Source organism: Barbatula barbatula (genome assembly GCF_947034865.1).
Source record: "Barbatula barbatula genome assembly, chromosome: 2".
Lineage (NCBI taxonomy): Eukaryota > Metazoa > Chordata > Actinopteri > Cypriniformes > Nemacheilidae > Barbatula > Barbatula barbatula.
In genome coordinates, this window is record NC_136767.1 from 28,661,159 (window position 1) to 28,682,994 (window position 21,836).

The window sequence follows — 21,836 nt, forward strand, 5'->3', positions numbered from 1 at the left end:
AATTTGTGCTTATGCCATTAAACCGAAAGGACAAAAAGTGAGAGTATGAGGAAATCATAGATTGAGAAAGCTAGAAGAGAGAATAAAAAATATGAGAGAAGAGACGTGCTTAAATAAGATTATATACATGTAACATGACCAACAAGAAACAAACTTCTTTGGAAGTTTCTGACATGAAGCTACATTAGCAAAAAGGATTGAAAAGAATAATGGAAAATAGTCTGAGCAGACAGGTTGACGCCACTAGAGGATGCCGACACCAACGCAGAACACTAAAAATGTAGTTTGTATCTCAATATGAACCAGTAAATGTGCATCAAGACACGAGTACTTTCACTGGCATTTAATGGTTTTACTGGAGACTCAGCTATTCATAGCCGATTAAACACAAGAAATAATTTAGCAAAGTATGTACATTGCAATTCAAGTTTTCAAATTCAGTTACAGCAGAAAAAACTAAAGGTACATGCAGTGCATCTGTACACGTGTGTGTGTTTCAATGCAAAAACAAGATCAACAGTTTCTGTATGTCTGTATATACAAATCAAAACGGAACAAAAAAAGGTTTCCCCATAAAAGTCTGTGACATGCTGGCTTTATTCTAACATAGATACAAAAACTAAGTCACGATCAGGTTGTGAAGCTGAAGTTACACCAGCAAGCAATTCACTTTGAAAGGAACATTTCACCCCAAAAAATGAATGTTTAGTCATTATTTACATATATGACATGAGATGAACAAATAATGACACTTTTTTTTGCTGAAAAAGTAGTTAGTGGCACACGCGGGACATCGTCTTTCTATAAGAGCTCATTCAGAGAACACAGACAAAACTTCAATAGAATCATTGCACAGCGCAAACATGTACAAACAAATACATCAGTGACCAATGCGGTTTCTTTCACTCATTTCAGATCAACGCTTCACTCTTAAACTTTGTTTTGTTTTATGCGCTGCTGTCAGATGGTTAACATTCACATTTACATACATTGACATACACATTAAATAATAGATTTCTCTCATGTCAGATAATCGCACGCAAGAATTTATTCATATCTGACTTGACAGCATTCTACAACATAATTCACCCCAAAATCCAACTTAAATTTGCATCAAAAAATGTTTTATGAATTATGATGTCCTGTTAGACTTAGTTTTACACCATGGTGATTCTCACCATATGTAACTATAAAATATGGAGTATTAATATTGATTTCCCCTAAATCAAATTGATCGCTTACAATAAATAATACAATTTGTACTAATTTAACATTACAGACTACGAAAACGAGTATTTGTTGATCTGGGTAAACTCTTAATGGTCTAAACTATAAATGATCATTAATTTTGATTTTGGGGTGAAATATCACAGATTTGTCCTGGACAGGTCTACAGCGATCCAAGCATTTACAAATGATAAGATGTTTCAGTGAATCAAAAGATTCATTTTTATATTTGTGTGACTGGCTAAACAAACTGTAAAATTGTTTTAAGCTCATCTAGTAAAAATGGCTGCTTTTGTATTTTAGTTCGTGTTAAAGGAACACCTTCAATAAAACTGAGGGGATGAACACAAACCTTTTGCTTCGTCGAACTTTTAATTTGTCAAAAGTTGTACGAATTCAAACCGTAATACTTCAAGCAAAAACAATATTTCACGCGCGGTAAATGTCTAAAACTGAAACTGACTATTCAGTAGCTCTGATGTAAACAGTCACACTGTCAAACATCCATTAACCAACACACACTGACAAGCACACACACACACACACACACACACACACACACACACACACACACACACACACACGACCGTGTAGAATAAGAGATAATGTGAAGATTACAGATGTATAAACACTCTTAACCAAAGCTAAACTTCACCGGCTCACTGCTTCAGACTGGTTTAATAAAACTTGTGCTGTTTGTTCACGGCTCAGAGTGCTAAAATATTCCAGCTGTTTCAGTCTTGTGTGCTGGAGAAGGTTCAACTCTTCTTCTGTAACACAACGGCCTTCCTAATTTCAATTTCAAAAACATAATGGCACACGGCACAACCCGAGGTGTGGCCGCGGCAAAGACACAGAGATGAGAGGGGGCGTGTCTTCCAAACCCCCCACCCCTCATTTCCTCCCGAATGCAAATCTGTGCCGGCGGGTCTGAGACCAACATATCCACGTGAGATGTGGACCATGTGGACACTTAAGCTCAGTAGGAAGAGTTTGGCTCAGTGAATTCTCCAGCGTCAAAGGTTTTCGCTCTTTTTCCGAGCCAAATGTGTTGTTCTCGCTTTCTCTCTGTAGACCTTTGGCACATTACAAACATTGAGCGCTACACGAGTCCGTTCATTCGAACGACATGAGATTGGCTGGTATCTAAATGAACAGAAAGAGCAGACCATTACGAGCACAACCTCAGTGAATTTGACAGTTTTAGTTTGTGTGAAGAATCATCATCTCACCTGAGGTGGTCTTCTCCGACACGCCTCCTGCAGGTTCTTGTGCCACATGATGGCAGAGAACCGATCTCCAGTCTGAAACTTGTAAACATTCCCTGCCGAACACATTCAATACCGATGAAGTTAACAAAAGTTGAGAAAAACCACCACACAAAACCATCTTTGGATGAGATTTACCTCTGTCAGGATCATTCAGCCGAAAGATGTTGGGTTGCGTCAGATCGTCCGGCAGAACCGCCATCCAGCCCAAAACTGACACTTTCTTACAGGGTGACGACTTGAACTGTTTTAAACATTTTTAAAAATACATATTGTGAATGAAAATAAATACTGCACATTTGAAATCGAGTGATGTACGACACTGTCTCGACAGTTGAATCTTCTAAAGTAGATCAAAAACACTGTCTGGTTATTTTGAGTTATTAGCATTTCATACAATGAGTAATTTAAATAGAGTAGTTATGTCTTATCTTTTTCTACCGTCTAATATTTTGTCCTGAAAAGATCTATTGTCTGTGTAGTTTGATCTCACAGAGGTTAAAAAAGCCACACATGTTAATACGTGTTACTTCAATTTGTTTGTGTAATGTGAAAAAGCTCAGTCATGGTTAGTAAGTTCTCACATGTTTTCGGTCTGTGGCTCTCAGAGCTTTAGATGCGTAGAATATCAGACTGGATCCAGACAGCGTAATCCAGAACCGTGTCCATGAAGAGAGCTACACGCCCATTCACAAAAGTACGATAAACGCACAAGTTTAGAAAGACAGATTCGAATATTTGTTTCAAATATTTCTTGAAGGTTATTTAGAGAACACGATTCCCATGTAAATTGACCACAAAACGCCACTAATGTATAGTTTTCTGAGAGCGGGGTCGAGTAAGGTTCACCTTGGGTTTGCGTCCCTCCTTTAGCAGGGTCTTCCTCTTTAAAGGACCCTCCATTGTGACATCACCGGACCCTCCATGATTGGCACTCCGTTCTGCTACTGACGGACTGAACAGTGAAAGTCACATTAACTTGACGCAGATATCTGTCTGTAGTCTTTCACGGTGTTCATCGTGTCACGAGGCCACAGAGAACAGAGCTTTGCACTTCCACACGTGATAAGAAGATGGAATGAAAGAGGAAACACATCTGCTCGCACGCACGTGACGGCATGAGTTTGAAAGAGTAACAGGTTTCCCTTCACCCAGCAAAAAACACCCCACTCAGAAGACATCAGATCTGTTCCACAACCTACTTAGCTGTCTATGTAGGTAGCATTATGCTTCTGCACTTCCTTAATAAACCCAAAGTTCGAATTATAAAGGGCATCGCATGCACAGAAAAGACAATCCCAGAATGCATTGCTATAAAGCGCGTGTGTAGTGTGCACCATTGATCACTTGTGGAGTTTCATTTCATTTAAGATGCCAGCCGCCAGTAGTATGTGTGCAGACAAGAGCAAGTCAGCCCGACAGGTTTAAGAACACAGCCTTTGTCTTCAGAACTAATCGTTCAGGGTGTATAAACAATGATGAAAACTCATCCCCTGCACAGTGAACACACATGGGTATGTTTTGGTCTGAAACTAGAGAAGAAAACTGAAAATGTTAAAGAAGAGACGCGGCATGCCAAGACAGGTGAACCCGATGTCCCAGAGTCATGAAGAGGGTGACCTTTGACCCAGGCAGAGGTTTGTACCTGTGGGCATGGATGTGACGTCGGGGGCAGTTGCGATGAGAAACCCTCCAGTTAGGGCCCAGAGTGGCGTACATGCGCCCCCTGTTTGCACATTCGGCACAATGAGTTAGGTGAGCCCTACTTAGGGACCACACTATACAGGTCACAGTAAATTCTTCTTTTCTGAGCAATCCCTTTAAAGCCTAAAGCTGCTATTTTTAACATTGTTTTATTAAAGATACATAAAAACGTCTCCTTAATTTAATGTATTCTTACTCCAATTCACAACAGCAAGCTTGTAATGATTAATAAGTTGTGCTGTGGGTTTGCAGAAAATGTCAGTGTGACTTCATTTGACTTTCCATTTACATTTATGCATTTGCAGACACTTTTATCCAAAGCGACAGACATTGCATCATACTGCCCTACAAAGGCCAAGTGCAGTAACTACACATTTTTCTCAAAATTGAGTTTGAGGCTTGAAATGGGCTTTGTGACGCATGTTTTGTCTTGTGACAAAGTCTCCTGGTTCAATCTTGTACCATTTCAGAGAAACAAGGGTGTCAAAATTGCAGTAACTACTAAATGAATTATTCAAGTAAAACTATAAAAGACTTTGTCTTTGGAGGGCAGTATACTATACATTTGTTTCCGAGCATGTGCAATATTTCGTGTTTCAAACAGAGATTATAGTTGAAAGTTGTGCATTGCAGCTTTAAATACGCTTTGCTTTTTGCGTTTATTCATTTTGCAGCGGAATGGACAGATAAAAATGTTTTACATTTACAAATGGAGACACTGTTTCAAACATACTGTTACAACAACTGCAATAAATACAATTAATAAATGGTACCTTGGCAACAAAATGGCTATTTTATGGAATAAAATCTCTTATGTCCACAAAAACGAAATATTGTCTAAACGTTCTGATGACTATAACAGTTCTGCGTTCATCTGATTGATGTGACTGATAATAATGTGAATAAATGCGCAGGTGTAAAGACACTCACCTCTCGATTCCTGGAGAAAGATCATCACAAAATGAACTCTGACTGCTGCCTGATAAACCCAAAGAGAAACCAAACAAATAGATCATCCATAAGACCAATAAGCATCAATAACCACAACTTTTCATTTTTTTGTAAACAATATTTGAACAAACATCTACTAAGAGATGAATAACTATAACACATTATGTAAAAAAAGCAATCTATGTGGATGTGAAGGGAATAATTATTTATTTAGTATTCAGTAAAGTGATTGATATCATGTTTTAAGTTTAAAGCCTAACATGTTGATGGACGTGCGTTTGGTTAATCATAAAACATGCTCCGGACATCCCAAAAACGTGCTGTGTGGCTGGGAGTTTATTTAGAAGCTTAAAAAAATGACGTTTCATTCCATGGTCAAGATCATTTTGATGGTTTTAATGCACAAAACCGTTTTTTTTATTGTGTCTTATAACAAATATCTAAACACTGGAATATTCAGATCACTTTCATGATCTCTGCTGGTGGTACCTATAGATACGCCGTTGGACACCGATGAGCTGTGTGGGTGGTTCCGGGCTGGACTCTGTGACTCCAGAAAACTATCATCCAGCAGGTGACGTGGTTTCTCGATGGGAAACGTGGCACTTTTACTCTCCACGACACCAAACTGCCACATCATACTGTGAGAGAGAGAGAGAGAGAGAGAGAGAGAGAGAGAGAGAATACAGTAGATGTTAATCATGTGGAAACATGCATCCAGATAAAATGGGCACTTTCAATTGGCATAAACGTGACCCTGGATCACAAAACCATTTTTAGAAAAAAGCAAGAAATTGCATGGGTCAAAATGATCGATTTTTCTTTAATGCCAAAACTCATTAGAATATTAAGAAAAAGATCATGTTCCATGAAGATACTTTGTACATTTTCAACCCTGAATATATGCAAACTTTATTTTTATGAGTGGATGGCCTGCTGCAGAGCCTCTTGATCAATAGAAAGCTTAATTATTCAGCTTTCAGATGATGGCAAATCTCAATAAAAAAGACTGGTTTTGTTGTCCAGGATTTCAAATGTAAACTGTTTACTGTATCCACAAGAAACGCACGCGTTGCCCAGACTGTGGCTTTTCCGGTGTCGTGAGGGAGGCGCTGTGGGAACATGGACCCCCACCGTAGCATCAGGGCAAGTCGGCCGTCGACTGTACCGCACGGATAGAGACACCTCAGACGGACCTACACAGAGAGAGAGAGAGAGAGAGAGAGAGAGAGAGAAAGAAAATATGAAATGGTTTCCGTGACATGCTCAATAAACAGCTAATGGATGTAAACACTGTTGCCGGGGCTCTGCTTTACAAATCCAACCACAAAATAAACATCAACATTCTCTCGTCCTCATGAGGGAGACAGAATCACTGCCGTGATTATTCCGTCCTGTGAGAGAAAGCACAGAGGAGTCCAACAGTAACAGCGTTTCACCGAGCCAATGATCACAGCATCTGTCTGCTTTCTCTCCTGCGCGTGTTTTCCTTCTTTAAAGCATTACTCAACAAAATGTTTTTTTTTCCACCAAATTGTATGAAACGAACACCCATTTTTATATATCAATTCAGTAAAACTTGGTGGAGCAAGTGGTTTATTTAAGAAAGCTCAGGATCCCAAGATATCAATCTTATTTTGTGTTTCACAGACGAATGACAGTCAAACAGATTTTCAAGCACATGATAGGGGATAGATGACGACCTAACAAGTGAACCTGTTAAAAACAAACTGCGGCTCTTGTGCTGACGGATACAACACATCTAACAAGCACCCAAAGAGAAGCCAAGGGTCACGCACAGTCCGGCTGCAGTCTCTCATGAGCTCATTTCTGCCTGATGACATCATCATTGTTGAGTTCTGTGATGATGTCCAACTGCACACTGCATTAGCTGAAAGTCTGTGTGTTGAGATTTAATACAGACGGCATTATCATTCTCATACATTTGTTGCCTTTTACATTCATGCACAATGCATTAAGTAGACATTTGATCAGTATGTGCGTGCGTGCCGGCTGGGAATCGAACCCAAAACCTTTGTGCGCTACCAAATGCTGTACCGGTTGAGACACAGGAACCTTTATAATACGAGTTACAATGATCCGTCAATAAATACAGCCGATGTTAGAGGCAATTAAACATTCATCATTTCACTTGTCATCTAAAAAAATGTCTGGTTTGTTTCAGACGGACTTTCTCTGCTTATATGTTCCACGAGCATTTGCCACGACAAAAATGTCTCGACATTTCCAAGAAAAATTCCAAAAAGAAGGAAAATCGTGTCACTAACGACTCAATCTCATGTTGTTTAATATGATTTTAATTTGTTGGATGGGAATGATGGGCGTCTGCTGCAGATCAAGTTCAGAAAAAATGACCTTTCTGCAGTCTTGCACTTGATAAAATACTGCAGCAAACGCCAAGAAGCAATTTTCAGGCAAAGCATTTTACGAAAACGCTAGAAGTCTTACTAGAAGTGTAGTTATACTCCAAATAAAAACAAATATTGATAGGAAATATAGTATACTACAGTGTTTTACATGTTAAACTGTAGTAAATGTCCTACTGCAAATACTATAGTGTTTTCAACCTTACCACAAGTAACCAAAGTACACTAAATATTCAAAGCAAGCATTAACTACACAACACTATAGTGTTTAGTATGATATACTTGAGTATACAACATATTACTACCATTTACTATACTTGATACAATAGTAGGGTTGCACAAAATTCCTGCGATGCCGCTCTGTTATTTAAACGGTAGTGTCGTAGTGCCGCAACTAATGTTGCATATGCGCATTAACGTTCATTTGAACACTTTCATCTGTCTTTTTACGGTGTTTCTATCCAAAATCCCTGTTTTGAACGACTCGGAAGAAACGAGTTGGACGTATTACGTAGTATTTCTGTGCTCGATACACTCCCCCGGCGTTCGTACAGGTTTCGTAAAGTTTTTTCGAACACGAAAAATCGTTACACAACAACTTTTCTTAGTCCCTCATTGGACAATTCTCCCGGAAAAGCACGTCAATCATGGTCGCTTTCACTTGTGTGGAGGAGAGAGAGAGAACTATATTCGCGAAGTTCAGCTGTGTTTTTTGTTCGCTGCATTTGGGTGTTGTGGGATTTAAGATCAATATAGATCAATCCCACAGTGTTGAATGTTATATAAACGGTGGATATAACGCTGGATTTGGAGATCGTTTGAAATCGATAGATGGAGCGGCGTTCCCAGCGCTAAACGATGTAAATGACATTAAATTTGAAGAATGACTCAAGTGTCCGAATGCGTTTTCGAGCCACTATAAATAATCTCCTGTACGAAAGCGGAGAATTAGAGACGGTGTTGAAAATGGTTGGCTCCAGAAATGTCCTCTCTCTCTCTCTCTGGTATGTGTGTGATTAAGGTCTGGACATCACGAACAGGGTTCGACGGTTGCTCGAACAAGACTGCTTCCAGCTATTAATAGTTTCCCGGTGAGGTATTTGAGAAATACAGTGTTGTAAGAGCGAGATAAGTGTGTGTTCTCACTCCCCGTGCTTTTCCCAGTTAACACGTCTTGCTTTGCGAGCCGTTCCCGGGGCACGTGTGTTCTGTGTTTTGCGCTGTTGTAAGTCGTGATCCTGGCCAACGTTTATTTTAATGGAGAAACTGACGCACGCGGATTATATAACGGAGTTTCCCTTCGGAGACCTCGTCCACCTGACTCTTCCTGTGATGTAAACATGCGGCGGAGACGAGAGGCCAAACATTTTATTTACATACAAGGACAATATTCTCAGTATTCATTTAGATCAAACAATAACATCTGAGAAAAGGAAACGATCTGAGGAAAGAATGATCACATTGTGTCAGCTTATCTGGTGAGGACACACATATAGCTATAATGTTGCATGGGGGGAAAAATGTGTCATATACACAATGTCTTTATTTAATTCTGTCAAAGCCAGTGACCTCATCTTTAGAGATTAAGACAATATGTCGCTTCTGAAAGAATAAAATCCTGGGAGGGGTTCCCCACGGTTGGTAACCCCACAAACCAGACTGCTACGTTTGATTTTATAGCTAAAGGTACAGAACCATGGAAACCTATGGATGTGGTTATAAAGCCGAAAAAATTGGATTATAATTGACTATTTTTCCTTGCAATATCGCCTGACTAGACTTCACTAGTGTTTTACAGTGTTTACATCAAAGAAAAGCAGAAATCCCCACCCATGCGTTCATTTTAAAGCTCAACAAACATCTTCCTGGTAACAAAAACAAGATTTTAAAACCGCAGACAGAACACAGTTTTGTGTTTTTATGCCATGGCCTAACCCGGATGTTTATTAGATTAATGAGTAACTATTACAATGTCCTTAAAATGACATGTCATGCAGTGTGTCATGTTGCTGTGTGTGAATGCAAGCAGTCTGCCAAGATATAAAGCCGAAAGTGAACGAATAACTGAGCTTGAGAGAAAAGGAGTCGACTCTGAATCACGATTCGTCTGTCTTTCCAATTCCAGTTCCGGGTCGGATTTGTGTCACTCGGTGTAATGCCTGCCTACGTTCCATTTGCAACACCGTAGACCAATCACAGCAGACTAGACCATATGACCAATCAGATCAGAGTAGGCTGACAGAAAGGAGGGGATTAGAAAGATGAATCGCCGGCCGAACGAATCATTTGAGAGTCAAGTGAGGTAACAACCTATAATTAGAAAAATTAAGTGTTTTTACACCTTGCATGTAAGTTAACTTGTTGTTGGACACTCCATAAACCAAAGTCGGACCTTAAAAAACGAAATCACAAAATTCTTTTTGGCAAATAAACATTATATTGGACAGTGTAATAATATAATGCAGCGATGAAGCCCTGGGAGGCAGTCGAATCACTTGTTCGAAGCATTGCACAACAACTACAGACCATCACAGAGTCGTCTTCTGCCAAGAGTGTGTCTGGACTAAATAATATCAGCCTCCACGTGGAGCGTGAGATGTGCAGATTTGTTATGTTGGGATTTTGATGGATCCGCCGAGAGACATTATCTGCGGTTTGTTTTCTCAGCCCACTCCTCTTCCCTTTGGCCTTTATATGAGTCAAACGGGACCAACACCTCTCGGCCCCCAAGGACCAAACAATATCTCAACACACTGGGGTCTTCATGAAGCCCAGAAGAGTTGAATGTGTCCCGTGGGTTAGATACCTTGAAAACGAGTGCGTGCGTGTATACTGCAAGGCCATTTTCAACCGCAGAACACATGGGGCTGAATGTTCACGGCTACATGCTAATCCTCTCCAAAAGAACTTTTTTAAACAGGTCATGATGTGGGAAATCGATTTAGTCTTTTTCTGAATGCTGTGAAGATGTTTTCTGTTTTGGCGCATCTTGTTGTAGATCTTTCACATTTCATGTGAAGAGCACGTCTTTAAGGCACAGCGACACAAAATGGCATGATTAAAGATGAAAGGACTTATTTGCTTGAAGCAAAACATTTTAACATTACAATTTGACATCTTTCTATGATAATAAAGACGTTAACACGAATACAGACCTGCGAGATCTTCTTTAGACGTGGCCATGCGTGGTGAACTGTTCCCTGGTTCAATTTTCAAAGACAGTCTGTAATGGAAAGAACATGCAAGATTTTTAACCAAAAGTTCATAAAACGTCAGGGTGCCACCATCAATATTTCAAAACTCATGTTTGGTTAACTGCGTACAGATGGCTTTGGGGATAAATGTAGTCAAATACAATATGAATATACACACAAGACAGTCTTCATTTACTGTTTTCACCCTCAAGATGTTTAAAATCTGCATACATGTCTTTGCTCTGATGAACAGGGATAAAGATATTTGTAAGAAAGCTTGTAACCAACGTTCTTATCCACCATTGACCACCAAACTACAAAGGCAGTCAAATGTGCCCCAGAACTGTTCAGACATTCTTCCAAATATCTTCTTTAGTGATCAGAACATAGAAATGAACAAAGATTTGAAACAACTCGAGGGAGATTAAAGGATGACAGAATTTTCCTTTTTGGATGAACTGACCCTTTAAGTGTAATGTTTTCAATTTCGATGATCTTTTAAAATTAAAATAATGTAATAAATAAAAACTCCTTCCGTCAGCCACCACAAACCATTCATTTATTTATTGTCCTTAAAGAGATATGGATGAAAAGGACCACAAAGCACTATTACGTCCACTTGGCTATTAGTGGCGAAAACCATTTATTAAAGTCAAACATATCAGTGAGAAAAAATGATGTCGCAAGCAGTAAAAAGGCTCAAACTGATGCGTCACAGTCCAACGCAAAACATACTAATATAAAACTAGTGTTTATTATAAACTACAAAATTCAGTTGTACTATAAAGTGCTTTCTATAAAAGCTCACAGAAGTCAAGTAACCTCTTACGCAACAGATTTATACACTTGCTTTCATGAGACCCCCTCGACGCTGGAGGAGACGCTGTGCCAAACGTCAAACATGAGCCATACGGCCAATATCATTTCAAACAAAACAGAACATGACTAAACGTTTTAAGTCCTGATAAATAACCCTCATTTATAAATCTTTATGAAATGTTTTGGCACTATGCACAGTGAGAAACCTGGAAAATGACCACACCATACAACTACCAAAACAAAGTGTTTGGGTCCGACAAATATGAGCCGTATTTGAAACTAAAAATAGAGTTTACATGTGAAGGTTTTCATTTTCGACATCTGCTATATGTGACGCGCTTTGATTTTTACTTATAACCATTATAACCAAACAAGATTCGCCATCAATAACTGTAACCAGATCAATAACATGGTTAGCCCAGCTTGACCTGTCAATGTAAAAGAGAAGCAGATTAATACCATACCAATAATTCTTGCGAAAGGAAACAATGAAACGGCCAAAGACAAAAACCTGAAACGGCGTGTTTGGGGATTTGGTGTGAGGGAAAGGATAAATTCCTCTCAGATAAGACACTGTTTGTGAGGAAGTTGAAATATTTGGAGTCAGATAAGTGGTGGGTGTGGTTTATTCCCAAAGCAATCGATCATTGTGAGGTAAATTAACCACTTAAAGCGGTCAGAGCCTTTAAAATCACGAAAACAAGACTTGTGCTAAGAGTTTAGGAACTAGATAACACGGCTCTCATCCAAACCCACACTTCAACAGCGTTTCCATCCGTGAAGTGTGATACAAATCACACCAGATTCAGCGTTCATTAAAAGCTCCCTATGTAGACAGCAGACAGACCCACACTGGGTTTTGGGACACTGCTGGAGATGCTACTCGAAAAATCTGCGCCTGCTTCTTTCATGTTTGCACCGCAGTCAGACTATTGGAAATGGTACAGAAGTGAAAGGGCCGCTGGCGTTCAGGGAGGCTGAGCTACGTCAGCAGGATGATGTCAACACTGGATGAACATCAACAGTCCACCCTACATCATCCAAGCCTGTGAGGCCACGTGAGGTCATAACGGGGTCATGCCGTGATGGGCTCGCAGGTCTGAATGACAGAAATTTAATTTTGGGGCGAACTGTCGCTTTAAATGTAACCAGTAACCCAAGCCAAATTCCATTACATGTATCAGAATCTGCCATTAATAAATTACACGGGTTGATTTTAGGTTAATGTAGGAAGCCCAGTAAAGCGTTGGTCTGATTAGGTAACATTGATGCAAGTATTTCACCAGACTCTGTATAAAACACAATGTGTTACGAAAGTGTTCCTGCGGGGGACATCCACCGGCCAAAACAAAAACAGATCTGAGATTACTAAAATCATTTACTGATTCTCTGTCATCAGGACCACATTCAGTCCAAATCTCTTTAATTAAGTGAAGAAGATGAGAGGCCTAGAAAACACTGGAAAAAAAGGTCCAACATGATGAGATGTGTTTAAATATCACTTACACAAACTAAATCTTGTGACGCATTTACGTCAGAACATTATAAATGAAACTCAGCAAAACAGAAGTATTGCAAACGTACGTGTTTCCTAAATGTGCGCTAATATGTTTACGTCGACAAATGAACGCTCACAGGGAGGGATGATATTTTCTCTGAGACATCTGTATTTGCATCTGTATCCATCCAATGGAGCCAATGGTAACAGCCTGAGGACAATATTAAGACTGTCCCACAGATCTTCACTTACACTACAGCGTAAACATTCAACTCCAACATAACCAAAGACTCTTTAATCTTACTACAATACACCGCGGTTGTATGAATTTACTTCACAGCTGTCCATGATGATATGAGGTGGAGAGGAACGACACCTTCGCAGTAAAACTTCAGAATAAAAACCGGACCACAATCTGCAGTCTTCGTTCTCAATGCAACACAGTACTGTTAAAAATATTCTTGTAGAAATGTTAAGATTTACGTAACCTCAACAGCAACAATTCACGGTTTGGAAGCACTATTTATGAAAATTTATTTCTCAATGTTGGCCAAAACACTCAGATCACCCGGGGTTTTTAATAAAAACCCTTTTGATTCTCACTGTGCCGACCACCCAAAAATCCGGGTTTGTATGCATATAATTGAAACGACCCATGAATCCTCAGTGTCAGATGTCTGGGGATGTCCAGACTAAGAAAAAAAACACATACGCAATCATTCCCCGTTTCCTTTCCCCCGAGCCCTAAATCATCCCGCCAACGGGTCAACTTCACTTCTGCGTCGGGCGTCCTGCTAAAGTCATCAGACGGTTTGAAGGAGTAGCGCTTGAGATGTACAACTCCTACACATTGTATCTTTGATGTCTCGGACCCCCGGGGGGCCGTTACACACCGCTTACATCACTTACTTGAAATTGTCGTCTTCCACGAACTTTTGAAGTTCCTCAATGTAGCGAACAGACATCAAGTACTTCTGCACATGAGGCAGGACCACAAGGTGATCTGGAGAGAGAAGGTTGAGGGTCAGACATGTGCGTGTGTATGGACATCCACATCGACTTCAAATCTCTCCAAGGATTTCAAGAATACATAACCAGCAACGTTTGTTTTTACGGAACGCATCTCTGTTATGAATGAAGTTCTTTATTATTTCCTTCAGACAAATCTAGTATTGTAATAGCAGCTTGTCTACATCAAGGGCTGTCCAGCATCATCTGTCCAGCTAGTGTGGCTTCATACATGTCCTTGTTTGCTAATCCATTACTGGACAGATTTTGGAACTTTTCAAGGTTTCAGTTTGCATAGTGACGGCGGCAAAAAACCCACAGCAGGAGTAATGGAGCCCTACAGAGATTATTTACAGAAAAAAATATAGTTTACAGTTAACATTCCCGATCATCTCGGTGTCCGGTCATCTCTTTTCACCAAGCGACTCATGCTGGGACTAGACATTACTACACTACATGCTACACTAGACATTACTTTTATATTGTATTTTTTTAAATGCTGGTAGCTCACTAGGGATTGTTTATATTTATAATCTGGAGCACATGACTACACGGACCGTATTTACAGGACACCTGCAGGTCAGAGATCACCCGGAGCATATTATTCATCTGATTGGTCCGCTGCTCTGTCTCGATGATGCTGTCAGAGGCAGGATAGGCCGAGTCGATGTAAATCATGTCCAGCAGGTAGATTCCTGTGTGGGGAACAAAACGAGTCAGATTAGGCTTTTATTCATATATAGAATTAAATATTGAAGTTAACAAATCTTCCCTATTTGATTTTTTTACAGTAAAAATATTTGTATACATCGAGATTGCAAGTTATTTTTGTACCACAAGGGTAAAACATGGCTGTTCACTTTCCAAAATAGTAATGATGCTTTTTAATCCATGAAGACATATGAAATGTATATTGGTCATTTACATTGATTTGTCGTTTTAAAATATATGTTGATATCATTAAAATCGATTTTACAAACCTATAGCATTCTTGTATTGTATATTGCAATATTCATTACATTCTTTTTCAATATCATATAGCCCCATAAAAAAACTGCACTTTAAATGAGGAGGTATGTTACACAATTCAATGCATACATACTGTATAGAAATTCCCAACAACAACGAAAAACATACACCCTCAATCCCATGCCTTACACCGTCAACAAATTATTGTGTCCGTCTCCAATGTTCCATTAATATTTACTAAAACAACAGAGACCAGAGATTGTCAGTCAGAACGCTTTTACATGCTGAAATAATCCGAGCTCTTTAAAACAAAGATTACGATACGACACCTGCGTTAACCAGACAAGCTGTGATATACACGATACAGTATGATGTGTGTAATGAGAACCAGACGTGTACCGTGCAGCAGGTTCTGTCGGGCACTGCTGGCTTTAATAAATCCCAGCATGCATCTGTATTTGAAGCGGAGATGGAAACGATCTCAACACTTGATGAGACACATGAGATAAGTGTTGCCCGAAGATCTAAGGCGGCCGTGTTTGGGTTGTAAATTCTTCTCGATAGTACGGTGTGCATACTAAAACCTATATTGTAATGCGACGTCATTATGAAGTTATGAATGAAACGGAATCAATCCGAAATCCTCTACTTTAATACTATACAATAGATGAAAACCACTATGCAAAATGAGTACAATTCTACTATTTATTTAAGCACAAAAAAAGCTAGAAAACAAACAGAGATGTCCAGATGAAATGTCCGCTTCTGATACATGCACACAAACCTCAAGCATTAAGGGATGTGTGTTTATAATAAGACGGGAAATGAAAGCGTATTCTAATTTGCCATGAAACAAACAGCAAATGAGCCAAAAAGCCACAAACTGCTGCAACAAATATGACATGAGATCACCTGCACACGCCTGGGCACAAATACATGGAGCAATTTCATAAACCCTTTAATAACCATAAATCGAAAAATGGTTTTCAACATGTGCTTACAGGCCTCTCAAGGGGTAATTATTATATTATGTTTTATTTTCAAAAGCTCTGCTTTAATAAAAACGGTTCTGTTGCTCTTATTTGGATTATGTTAATAACAAGTTTCACTAAAAGGGAGAGTTTCCCCATAAAATGAAAGAAATCATCATTCACAAAACCTCACGTCGTTCCAAACCCGTCTGGTTTGTTTTCTCCTTTGGCGCAGAAGGAAATCCAAGGCTTAAAGCCTAAGCTTCAGTTTTCCATACAAGGAAAGCGTATTATTATTGCCATGTATAAAAATGACCATTGAGATAATATAAAGACGGAGCACCTGACCTTAATTTTCCCTTGTATTGGTTGTGTTGTGATTTGTTACGTGATACATTTATGTTTACTGTATGTATCAAAATTCATAACAGAGTCAAATAATGTCATTGTCAAAAGATTACAAAGTTAACACTGTGGAATGTGGCTGGTACTCCAGAAAATCCATGTGTATATCAAAACCACATGGAAGTGAATCAAACAAATATATAAAACAAACTTTACTTATAACTCTGAAGTCAAACAGGAGTGCTGCTGTAAAAAGAAAAAGAGCAAATGACATGGAGAGTTTGTTTACTATAGACGTACATACATCAGTTTGCGTATGAGCTCAAGACTGCTGGCCTCATTGAAAATACATAGAAAAAGATGGTGAATACATGAAGACAGTTTTGTTTGCATACATGCATTTGGCCGACACTTCAAAGAAGTTAACATACTGTAAAAAACAACAACTGTAGTAGGATTTACAAACATTTTTGTGTTTATTTGTAAAGTAAATTGTCACTCTAAAAAATGTCGTAACGTTTTTCAAGTTTGTTTTACAACAAAAAACTGAGAAAGTTTACACACAAATAACAGAAATAATGCAAATCCTAGTTGTTTTTTTACAGCGCAGTGCATTCAAGATAAACATGTTATCGGTTCGTTTTCCCTGAAATTCTGATCTTTTTGTGCTGTTACGAATGATACAAAACCATGAATGATCTACTGCTATTTGAACACAGCCAAATCTGAACATCATTCAAAAACACCAACAACAATTGTATTCAAGCAGATGAAAGATGCCGTTTATTCAGCGGCCACACAATAACCACAAACACACACATGCTAAACAACAGAAACGCTTTTTTAAATGTAAATGTGTGATGTTTTTATCCAAAGCGACGTACAAATGTTGTTGTTCAACATGGAAACGAACAACGTAACGTGAACCTATTAAAGTGTTTGTGTTTACCACTCATTTCCATTTGCATTATGTGTGTGTTTTGTCGACTTTGCCCCTGCCAGGAAAAAAGGGTCTGATGTTCAGACTAAACAGAATTAGGCTACGAGCTTCTCTGTGCCCTTAAAAGGCTGCAGCGCGCCAGCTTACATAATGCGCGTCACTCCTCGTGGCTCTCGGTGTTCGACCGAACAAACGCTTTCTAAAACACACGGTGAAAACCTGTCGGATCCAATCGTACAGAAGACTTCCTTTCTGCTGATGCGGAATTCACCTGGGACTGCAATGATCTTATTGCGCAATCCTGTTTGCAAGCCAGGTATTAGCAAAACAGATCCAACAAGCTTACTGTCCTTCAGCAAAACATCAGAACTACGGTCTCATGTAGAAATGATATTCTACGGAAGAAACGTATGTGGCTTTTTATTAACAATATTAATAACGTTTGTGACATTGTTCAAAGTCTAAAACTATCTGAGACGTGAGACGTTTCCTACCCTCATTGATGTCTTAGAGAAATAACTGAAAGAGATCACATTTGTGATTCTTCTTTCAAAACCTAAAGGAAACGTTCTTCAAGAAATGGCAAATACTCTTTCCTATTAAGGGTCCCTAAATAACCCGTGTTTGTTTGTTCTGTGGGACAATTGCACAAAAAATTGACCTCCTGCATTCGAAGAACTAGCAAACAACTCGCATTTAAAAAAAACGATGAACGTCAAGCAGCACCAGACAGACGTCATGTTATTATGCGACTTTTTTAATTAACCTGAGCTCTCATAAGACAACGCAACGGTCCGGTCATCGTCTCCATCACGGTCATCGTTTCTCCAGCTGTCAACAGACAGACCAATGCCTGGAGTGGAGAGGATATGACACCGTCATTTGTTTTCAGGCTGTACCATTTCCATGTAAACATGCAAAATCTTACAACATGAGTCACAAAGCACATTTCTTCGATCGGGTGGACCTTGTTTGAGCGTTTCCTCAGGAAAAACAGCTTCTCAAATGGTCGGTCCTCTGAAAAAACATGATGAATTCCATTGCTGATGATAAGACAGACTATTATCGGTCGAATGACATATAAAAGGCAGAAATAAAATGTTGTGGGTACATGGAGAACTTGGGGCGAAATTTTGGGGATTGTAAAGCAACTATAAAAATCCCTTTGCCAGGGTCCCCACTGGTACTGCCAAAATGCGGTTGCCAAGAAAACCTGAGTGTTTATTCATCATGTATTGAGGTCATTTTGGCAGGTTGCAAGGATTGTGGTGACTGTGGACAGCGAAAAAAAAGCCCTGTCCGTGCATTAAATATGACCATAAACTACCACCAGATTTAAACGATGAATACAATATGAGGAATTCCTTTCAAAAAATTTTTTGCAAAACAACCATCAAAAAACATCATAGCATTTTACATTACACGAGCAACAGTGATTGAGTCTTAAAACCGAATGGTCTTAAATGAGAGCAGTCTGGATGCTTCTAATTCATGCGACAGTCTTCTGCAATAATGAACGCAATACAATAGATGAAGTCAAATATAAACTTTGTCTACCACGAACTGCTGGCAATTCTGACACTGTGAAAGAAACTTCGATCTTTACTCAAAATGATCAGTTTGGCATAATAGTCATTTGTTGCAACACTTCCTTAAATTTACAGAACCTTTGGAGCCAATTAAACTATTTAAATGCATCAAATCACTAGAATATGTTCATATGAAGAGGTCGGAAATGTTTTACAGATAACACATGTCTGGTTTTGGCTTGTGTCAGTACCGCAGCATTGCATCTTCACAAGAAGATTTAAAGGAATAGTTCACCTTCAAAATGAAAGTTATGTCATCATTTACTCACATTGTTGTCATTTTAAATGACAGTGTGATTTTTTACCCCGTAAAACACAGAAGATATTTTGAAAAATGTTGGTCCCTGTTGACCTCTACTGTATGGAAACAAAACCAGTGCAAGTCAATGGGGACCAAAACATTTTTCTTAATATCGTCTCAGGTGATGACAAATGACAACAGGGTGTGTAAATAAATGACAGAATTTTCATTTTAAAGGTAAACTATTCCTTTAACACAGCGTTTCTCAAACTGTGGGGCGCGCCCCACTGGTGGGGAATAGAGACGTGACAGGTGGGGCGCGCCAAACGTGAGGAAATGTTCCTTTTTATGCCTTATATGGAAACGTGAGATCAAATCTTCCGGAATTTTGTGTTCATGGTTACAAATGAAATTGTAGTGAGGTAGGCGGGGCGAGAGCCGGGATTCGAGGCCGGTGCGTGAATGATAACGAGCGTCAGCTGTACGCGCACCGGTCTGGTATCACGGAGGAGATTGTGAAGCATAAGTGGACGAGCGACCGGACCGTCAGTAAGAGAGGACCGGGCCCGGAAATTGTGTTTGTGTTTTGTCTTTTACGTCCTTGTTTATTTGATTTGATTTGATTAAAGATGTTAAATGTTCGCCGGTTCTCGCCTCCTTCCTTCCCTTCATGGAACTTTGTTACACATGCCGAAACCCAATAGTAGCCTACGGTGCGCGTACAGCTGACGCTCGTTATCATTCACGCACCGGCCTCGAATCCCGGCTCTCGTCCCGCCTACCTCGCTAGAGATTTTTTAACCTTTTGAGCGGTATCCGGTTTGGTCCCATATATGGGATATTATTTCCGTGCCCCTACGGTCCCAGATATGAGATTTAGAATGTTCAGTGACTGCCAGATTCAAATTGTGCTTTCGCGCGTTGGTTTGCGCGGAGCCAGAGACCGACGAGCTCAGCGCTGTCATATACCAAAACTATGCAGTGTTTTCAACCTAATAATGTTTATTTTAGGTTTCAGCCATTTAAATACACATAAGCACAAGTAAAACAATACATTTGGAGTTTGTAAGATACACACTCGTGTCTGTGGAAGCAGCAATAACAATCTATTCAAATATAATTTGACGACGTGTGTTATTCACATCAGACAAACATAGTGGAAGTAACTATAAAGTTTACAAGAGTTAAAGTTCTAGGAGTTCACCGGCCACTTTCTTGCATGTATTTCGGGAGAAACTGATGACAGACAAATAAACTCTCTGAACTGCGTCGCAAAGAAACATGGTGGCACCCGTCTCACGTAGATCAAGATTATTTATTAATGACCAAACACACTCACTTACACATTTTTGAGAATCGGAATATCAGATAGTTGATGACGTGGTAAGCAAGTTTGTGAATATTTTGAAAGAAAAAAGGAAATTAAGGCGATCTGTCATAAGGTGTGTCACGTGACAAATATGACACGTCGCCATGGAAACATTAAGGGGGTAATCAGTTTACATGGAGTCTATATTAAAACAACATTAGATATGAGACCCCGAGAAAAACGTAACCTGGAACCGAAGTGCCAAAATAACATGACATCAGCATATTAATTGTAACGGAACAAACTTTCGCAGCCATATTTAAATGTTTTTTTTACAGATTTCAAAATGGCACTTTTATATCTTTTCTATTTTTGAAATTAGTAGTGCACAGCTGCACTTTTATTTTCTCTATTTTTTTTTATTTCATGAAAGTTATTATGACAAAGCTGCACTTTTATTTTCTTTATTTTAGAAATTTCTGTTATTTGATGTATATAGTTTGTATTTTAGATACAACTTGTTACTCTGATACTACTTTTTAGTTCAATAAATTGGAACATGTTAAGCTTGTTGCGCATTTCATTAGCATTGTGTTGGGGCGATGGGGCAGGTGGGGCTTGAAAATTCCCCCTTGTCTAAAGTGGGTAATGACCAAAAAAGTTTGAGAACCACTGATTTAACATTAATACTGTAAAGCCTATACTGTACCGACACCAGCATTATTTTTGAGCATATGCCCGAGGAAAAAACACTTTTTTTGCACTCCTTCCTGAGTTTGTAAAAATGGGAAGAGTGACGAGGAAAGAGATGAGCGTTGTATACGGTGAAGTATCTGTATAGAAACCGCAGCGGTGATTATTACGTCAGAATTCTTTGGTTTTCATCAACATGTCATTGAGGTTAAAACTGAAGTTACGCTTAATCCAGAATTTTCCTTTCCATGTAAACATAGAGTGTGGATCAAAGGCTGAGGAGAAGATTTCTTGAAATACTAGATCTGAAACAACATGCTGCCGTGTGCGTTTTCGAGCAATAAACTGCATCTGTCAAACAGGCGTGTAACATGAACTACACATGATGAATCGCGAGTCCTTCATCTTCCGTTTCTCCACAGATAAAGGTTACTCTCTCCAGACCAGAATACTTACTAAATCCTTCTCATCATTGACATCCGTCATAATCAACCTAAAGTCATGTCACTCAATACACAAATACAACCTTTCTTTTATCTGTACAACTCAATTCAAATTTATTTCAATAGTTGTTTTTGTCACAATTTTGCATCGCTTTGCAAAAAACGTAGACACAGCAAAGTTAGTAATGGCCTCCGCATGCGACTGCATCACAACAGAACCAGCACAGGTTCAGGACAGCAGAGCGACGGCTCGCTGTACCGCAGATTAACCTCTCGAGCA

General features: G+C 39.3%; 1 protein-coding gene across 3 annotated transcripts in view; it reads right to left on the reverse strand.

The window, feature by feature from the left end:
• Positions 1-329: 329 nt before the first annotated feature.
• Positions 330-21,836, reverse strand: part of LOC306908597 (ras-specific guanine nucleotide-releasing factor RalGPS1) — a 78,002-nt gene continuing 56,495 nt past the window's right edge. For 2 of the 3 annotated variants that reach the window (XM_079481627.1, XM_079481628.1), the window contains 12 exons: positions 14,614-14,751; positions 13,958-14,051; positions 10,693-10,760; positions 6,220-6,346; positions 5,640-5,791; positions 5,130-5,178; positions 4,141-4,221; positions 3,345-3,450; positions 3,080-3,172; positions 2,634-2,739; positions 2,460-2,551; positions 330-2,373 (listed from right to left, as the gene is read on the reverse strand). In XM_079481627.1, the coding sequence (XP_079337753.1) occupies positions 2,344-2,373; positions 2,460-2,551; positions 2,634-2,739; positions 3,080-3,172; positions 3,345-3,450; positions 4,141-4,221; positions 5,130-5,178; positions 5,640-5,791; positions 6,220-6,346; positions 10,693-10,760; positions 13,958-14,051; positions 14,614-14,751 (1,136 nt within the window). In that variant the 3' untranslated portion in view covers positions 330-2,343. The remainder of the gene's footprint in view (positions 2,374-2,459; positions 2,552-2,633; positions 2,740-3,079; positions 3,173-3,344; positions 3,451-4,140; positions 4,222-5,129; positions 5,179-5,639; positions 5,792-6,219; positions 6,347-10,692; positions 10,761-13,957; positions 14,052-14,613; positions 14,752-21,836) is intronic. The other variant, XM_079481629.1, reaches the window with a different exon arrangement.